This window comes from Otolemur garnettii, unplaced genomic scaffold (genome assembly GCF_000181295.1).
Source record: "Otolemur garnettii isolate 467f Iridium unplaced genomic scaffold, OtoGar3 scaffold00151, whole genome shotgun sequence".
In the NCBI taxonomy this organism is placed as follows: Eukaryota; Metazoa; Chordata; class Mammalia; order Primates; family Galagidae; genus Otolemur; species Otolemur garnettii.
In genome coordinates, this window is record NW_003852546.1 from 184259 (window position 1) to 191759 (window position 7501).

General features: G+C 38.9%; 1 protein-coding gene across 1 annotated transcript in view; it reads right to left on the minus strand.

Annotated features, from left to right (window-relative positions):
- TANGO6 (transport and golgi organization 6 homolog) overlaps positions 1-7045 on the minus strand; it is a gene marked incomplete at its 3' end in the record, with an annotated part of 158372 nt that extends 151327 nt beyond the window's left edge. Inside the window, exon 1 of the mRNA XM_023518916.1 lies at positions 6884-7045. Within this exon, the coding sequence (XP_023374684.1) occupies positions 6884-6998 (115 nt within the window). The remainder of the gene's footprint in view (positions 1-6883) is intronic.
- Positions 7046-7501: the final 456 nt, after the last annotated feature.

Sequence of the window (7501 nt, forward strand, 5' to 3'; positions counted from 1 at the left end):
AAAAAAGAAAATATTGAAATGACTAACTATATAAGAAAAGATGCTCAATATCTATCATTAATTATCAGGGAAATTTACATTAAAACCACAATGAGTTACTGCTATATACCCACCCACATCAGAAAGGCTAAAATTTAAAAAGACTGACAACACTAAATGATGTGAATCAACTGGAACTCTCATACACTACTGGCAGAAGTATAGCGTCAGTAAAGCACAGTTGGTCTGGCAGTTTCTTATAATACCACATACACACCTACCCTGGAATCCAGCAATTCTTTTCCAACATACCTATCCAAGAAAAATCAATACATATGTTCACAACAAAGACTGGAATAGGCAAAACTAATCTATGGGGTAAAAAACCCAGGACCAGTTGCCTCTAGGAGAGTAGAAATGAAGACTGATTCAGAAAGAGCAGGAGGGAACTTTCTAGGGTGATAGTAATGATCTATGTCTTGACAGAGGTTTGAATTACATAGGCATATATATTTTTAAAACTCACCAAATGGGAAACTTATTATTTGTGCATTTCATTCTATGTAAATTTTACCTTAACAAATGAGCAAACCACAAAAAAAGCCAAATAAATGTTGAACTCTAGCTAATGTTATAATGAGTAAAGTGTACTGATATCTGTAACTCATTTTGAATGCATCAAAAATAAGTAAATAAATTTTTTCAAAAAGTAAATAAAGCCAGGAGCAATGGCTAGTGCCAGTAATCCTAGCACTCTGGGAGGTGAGGCAGGAGGATTCCTTGAGCTCAGGAGTTTGAGACCAGCCTGAGCAAGAGCGAGACCTTGTCTCTACCAAAAATACAAAAAATTAGCTGGGTGTTGTGGCCAGCACCTGCAGTCCCATCTACTCAGGATGAGGCAGGAGGATCCCCTGAGCCCAAGAGTATGAGGTTGCTGTGAGCTAGGCTGAGGCCATGGCACTGAAGCCTGAGCAACAGAGTGAGGCTCTGTTTCAAAAAAAAAAAAAAAGTAAATTAAAAAGAGGAATTGATGGATAAATGGATAAAAATGTGATAAAGCAAATATATTAAATGTAAATTGTAGAATATAAATGCTATATTTAAGGGTGTTCACTATATGACTCTTTCAACTTTTCTATTTGTTTATAAAACAAAAAGAAAAATGTTGAAAATATAAATAAATACAAGATGCAACAGACCTCAAAACTAAAGTTAATATACTTTGTAAGAAACAAATCAGAAGGAATACAAATGTAATCGATAATTACTTCAACACTGCATTATGCATATAATTGCATAAAATTAGAAAAGAATATCTAATAACACAGTTGGTTAAACAAATTATGCTCTACTTATATCTAATATACAGTATGGTGTTAAGTATTTATTAATATTTTGTTTATTGTTTATTGTTATTCCACCAACTAGAATAAAAACTTCTTGAGAACAGTGATATTGATTTGTTTTCCTCACTGTTGTACCCTCTTTGCCTGGAACAAGGCCTCACAGACAGAAGCTGTTCAATACACTGTTGTTGAACAAATGAATAAAGGAATATTTTGCAGCTATTAAATGATGTTGAACACTATTAAATGACATGCTCATACTATATTCTAATGTGAACAAAACCAATGAAACACTATATGAGCAAAAGATTCGAACCGTTTATAGAAAAAGAAATGCAAATGGCCCTTCAACATGAACATATGATCAATCTTACTCATAATAAAAATAAATTAAAACTATACTGAAATATCACTTCCCATCTCTCAAAATGGCTAAAATCCAAAAGTTTTATAACACATTCTGTGGCAAGTCTATGGGGAAACACACACTCTCATACATTGTTGGTAGGAACTAGGAGAGAAAGTTGGCAATATCTAACAAAATTACATAAGCATTTCTCTTTGGCCCGGCAATCCCACTTGTAGGAATCTATCTTCTACAGACACAGGCAGAAATGCAAAATGACATATTTTACAAGATTATGCACTGCAAGTACCTCTGGTATCAGCCAAAGACTTGAAACAATCCAAACATCCATTAGCAAAGAACTGCTTGAGTAAACAATGATATTAATGGTATGAATACAGAACTGGTTGAATAAACTGCAGCTATATAAGGAAAAGAGGATGATTTCTATGTATCTCTGTAGTGATCTCTAAGAAAAATTAAGTTAAAAAAAGATGCAGAAGAATGTATATTTATCATGCTACCTCATACACAAAAATGAGAAAGAATACAAAACAATATATTACTTGCTCTTCTCTTCATGTACAAATGTGGTTATATATTTATATATAGTATACAAATAGATGTATAATAAGTAAATAATTACATTAATTTCATTAGCAGCCAACATTCAGATAAAATAAATACAAATATAAAATACAGAATCAAAGAACAGATAGGTAGACAAATATACGATCATTCAATTATGGTAAAATTTTAACTGTAAATCAAGGTCAGGTATACAAACAAGTATTCACTGTAAAATCTTTTTAGCTTTTCTGTAAGCATCAAAATTTTCATAATGAAATATTATGAAAAAATTTATGAAATATAAATACCCCAAACATTTCATGTGAATTGAGAATATCAGGCTCAGCACCTGTGTAGCTCAAGTGGCTAAGGAGCCAGCCACATGCACCAGAGCTGGCGGGTTTGAATCCAGCCCAGGCCTGCCAAACAACAATGACAACTACAATAACAACAACAACAACAAAAACCAGCCAGGTGTTGTGGCAGGCACCTGTAGTCCCTGGGAGGTTGAGGCAAGAGGATTGCTTAAACCCAAGAATTTGAGGTTGCTCTGAACTGTGTTGCTATGGCACTCTACCAAGGGCAACATAGTAAGAGTCTGTCTCAAGAAAGAAAGAAAGAAAGAATATCAGTAAGAACTCAAGATTTGGCTCAGCGCCGGTAGCACAGTGGTTATGGTGCCAGCCACATACACCAAGGTTGGCGGGTTTGAACCCAGCCCAGGCCAGCTAAACAATAATGACAACTGTAACAAAAAATAGCATTATGGCGGGTGCTTGTAGTCCCATCTACTTGGGATGCTGAGGCAAGAGGGTAGCTTAAGCCCAAGAGTTTGAGGTTGTTGTGAGCTGTGACACCACAGCATTCTACCAAGGGCGTCATAGGTGAAACTGTCTCAAAAAATAAATAAATAAATAATTAAATATGATGATTTTGGGTGGTTGGGTTATAGGTTGTTTTTCTTTTTTTGCTTAAATTTTTTTTCTACATTAAATATATATTATTTCTACTCTAAAAGTTAATTTAAGGTTATAAAACAATATATATGAATCCAATTTTTTTTTCTTTGAGACAGAGCCTTAAGCTATCCCCCTGGGTAGAGTGCTGTGGCATCACAGCTCACAACAACCTCCAACTACTGGGCTCAACCGAGTCTCCTGCCTCAGCCTCCCAAGTAGCTGGGACCACAGGCACTCGCCACAACGCCCGGATATTTTTTGGTTGCAGCCATCGTTGTTTGGCAGGCCTGGGCTGGATTCAAACCTGCCACCTTGGGTGTATGTGGCTGGCGCCTTAGCAACTTGACCCACAGGCGCCAAGCCGAGTCCAATTTTTTAAAAAGAAAAAATAATATTTTCTAGCTTGCTAGTAGTTATAATCTCTGAGTAGTAAGATTGAGGTAATTTTAATTTTCTTCTTTGGTTTATGGGGGTTTTTTAGCCTTTACTATAGCAAGTATTAACTACATTTAAAAAGGAACAATAAAAGTAAGATCCAAGGCAATTTTCTGCCCCACTAGCATGAATATCTGATTCCTTTGGCTAATTCTATATACCTCAGAAGGAAATGAGTGCTCTTATAGCTTGTTGCTACCAACCATTAAAATGACTAATCAACCTCTAAATGACTTCCTAGGACTTTATAACATCTTGGAACCCAAACATGGGGCACAAAGAAAGTGACTTGAAAGCTCAGTGAAGTTTTTTTAAGAGTTCCCTTAACGAAGTAGTCTTCTCTGCCCTCTACTGGTGATGAAAATAAAATCTACTTGAAAATAAATGGTCTCATTGCAATAAAGCAGCAGCTCTCAAAGTGTAGTACTATAGGGACCTAGGTTGCCAGGGGGTTCCTAAGATTCTCTCAGGGGTCTGCAAGGTCAAAACTATTTCACAATTACACAAAGTCAGGGCCAGACGTGGTAGCTCACACCTATAATCCTATCACTTTGGGAGCCTGCGATGGGAAAATCATTTGAGAGCAGCCTGAGTAAAGTAAGATAAAATTAACCAAGTGTGATGGTGCTTGTAGTCCCAGTTTCTCAGGAGGCTGAGGCAAAAGGATCACTTGAGCCCAGGAGCTTGGGGTTGCCGAGTGAGCTATCATGATGCCACTGCACTCTAACTGGGGCAACAGAGCAAGACTTTGTTTCAAAAATAACAATTTTTTTAATTATTTAAATAATAAAATAATAATTTTTAAAATTTTTATTGAAAATTTTCAATTTTTAAAATTTTTATTATTTAAATAAAAGTATTGTTTTAATAATAATTAACAATTGTTATTTAAATAATAACATTATTATTTTTTAAATAATACTAAGTCATTATTTACCTTTTAAATTCTTATATGTGTACTGAGTATGAAAAGTTAATTGATATGAGTTCAGATACCACATTTCAGCAAACTTTTATGAAAATTGACTCTTGGTGAGTTTTAGTATGGTATAAAAGAATATACACAATGATCTGAAAAGGTGACTGAACTCTCCTCCCTTCTCCAACTGCATATCTATGTAAGCATAGGGTTTCTTCGACTACTTCGATTGGAACCACAATTGGATGTGAAAATCCAACTGAGATTTGCAAAAATGTAAAACAATGCCACTCTTCCCAAAAGTCACTTTATTTTATAAAATATAGTTATTTTTCATTAAAAATGTCATTATGTCAACATGCAAAAGGGTTTATTATTTTCAAATAAGTACTTTAAAGGCTTAATTTAAAATCACTTTCTAATACAGTAAATATTGATACATGTAACCTACAAACCTTTGAGGTCCTCAACAATTTTTAAGAGGGTAAAGAGTCCTGAAATCAGGAAGTCTGAGAATTGTTGCCTTAAAACAGTGTTTTCCAAATTTCAGTCACAGACCAGTGCCATGATTTTTGTCATTTATCTGAGTCCCAGCTGTACTGTTATTTGTTTATTTAAACGAAATCATTTAAAAAATTTAAATTAGTAATAGCAGATACATTATTTTAAGTGCTTTATGTATATTAAATGAATTCTTACAACTACCCTGTAAGGTAGGGAATATTATTATTTTCATTTCCAAGACTATGGCTAACTTATCTGCTCCAGGGCATATAAACTTACAAAGTGGCAGAGCCTGGATTCAAAATGGGCAGTCTGGCCCCAGAACCTAGGCCCATGATCACTACACTATACTACAATTTTTTTTTTTTTTTTTTGGAGACATAATCTCACTATGTCGCCCACGGTAGAGTACCATGGCATCACAGCTTACAGCAACCTCAAACTCTTGGGCTTAAGTGATTCTCTTGCCTCAGCATTCCAAGTAGCTGGGACTACAGGTGCTCACCACAATGCCCAGCTATTTTTTTGTTGCAGTTGCCATTGTCGTTTAGCTAGCCCGGGCCAGGCTCTAATCTGCTACCCTCGGTGCATGTGGCCGGCGCCATAACCACTGTGCTACAAGCACCGAGCCTATACTACACTTTTCAATCTTGGAATGTTTCTCTAGTACCATCTAAAACCATCTATATCACACTTCGGAAAATGCTGTCACCATGAAAAACGATATCTATTCCTTTCAGTCACTTATTTATTTATTTAATTTATTTATTTAGAGACAGAATCTCATTCGGTTGCCCAGGCTAGAGGGCCATGATGTCATCATAGCTCACAGCTACCTCAAAGTCCGCGGCTCAAGCAATCAATCCTCTTTCCTCAGCCTCTTGATTAGCTGGGATTACAAGTGTAAACCGGCTGCCTGGTTCATTCACTGTAATTTCTTTTCATTTCCTACTGGTATGGTGTAAAGTTTGGAGGAGTTTTTGCAGTTAGAGGTATATCTCAAGTTTGAGACTGGGAACATCACCTCATGGCCTTTCATGTCCCCTTACCTTGCTAATCCTACAGATCTCTTCCTCCAAAACATACAGTCCAATTATAAATAGAACTCCTTATGTTCTTTCTCAAAGCTCCAGATAACATCAGAGACTCTATATTGAATTATCTGGCCTTAGTCTGAGAGGGTTCAGAAGATCTTGGTCCTAGGCCGGTGTTCTGCCCCTAACTTGACCACATGATTTGGGGCGGGTTACCTTACTCTCTGCAGTGAGCCTCGGGTGTCCTCTGTTCTAAAAGGAGAGTGGTGGCCTCATCCACTCCCGATGGCCCTTAAGATTCTAAATCCCTAAACACGCTCCCTAAACTAGCTTAAACGTCACTGCTTCTGATTTCTGGACTCCTTGGCATTTTGAACAAATCTCGAGGGTCCACATTAAACCCTGCGCCCCCAAGCGGTCGAGACCTCACATAATACACTGACAGGCGCCTAACCCTCGGAAGGGGTTTCCACAGTCACAACGCCAAGAGCGCGGCAGGAAGGACTGAATGAAATAGTGACCCCAAGGCACTTCACAGTGCCTGCCACCAGACAAGCACTCGAGAGAAAGTGGCTACATCAGTGCTCAACGTTTCCCGTGCCCTCCTTGAACCTTGGTTTCCTCAAGGATGAAATGAGGCTGGGCAGACAATGCCCAAACCCCCCCAGCAGCGGGGCAGAAGGCCCGGAGAGAGCCCGAGGCGCGCACGCTAAGGGAGGCAGGGCAGCCCTGGAAGCCTGGCGGCCCTGAGCGTCCCGAGTCCAGTCAAGCGCCGAGATGCGTCCTCTCACCTCCTGGGCTCAGCAGCAGCTTCAGCGCCTCCAAAATCCGATTCAGACTGCAGGTCTCCAGAGCCCCGCTGCTCACAGACTGCCCTGTGGCCGCCATGACTGGTGTGGAACTCATCGCCTGAGACCAGCGCAGGCGCCTCAGCAAGCCGGCGCCGGCGCCATGTTGAGTGTGGCTGGAGGCGCTCGCGCGCAACTGGGCGGGACCTGGGTGTGGGCGGGGCCTCTTCGGTCGGGAACGCCCCCTGCACGTCAGTTATGCTTTTCTGCTTGGTTTTCGCCCCCGGTGTGTGGGGGAACCCCTAAAATAGCTAACACAACCTGCCTACACGCAGAATATAGGAATTCAATATTATTAACTGCTATATGAAGGAGAAGGACGAGAGAAATACTTTAGCATAAAATAACATGTATTTCAGAACAAAAATACTCAGGTAGCAAACGTGGTAGACAAAATGAAGTTGACAGATGCTTGCACCTACTTACACTGAAGTATGATATTTTGTTTTTGAGACAAAATCTAACTGTTGCACAGGTTAGCGTAGGGCGTCAGGCCTCACCCTCCGCGGTAGCTGGGACCACAGATGCCCACCACACCACCTAGCTATTTTTCTATTTTTA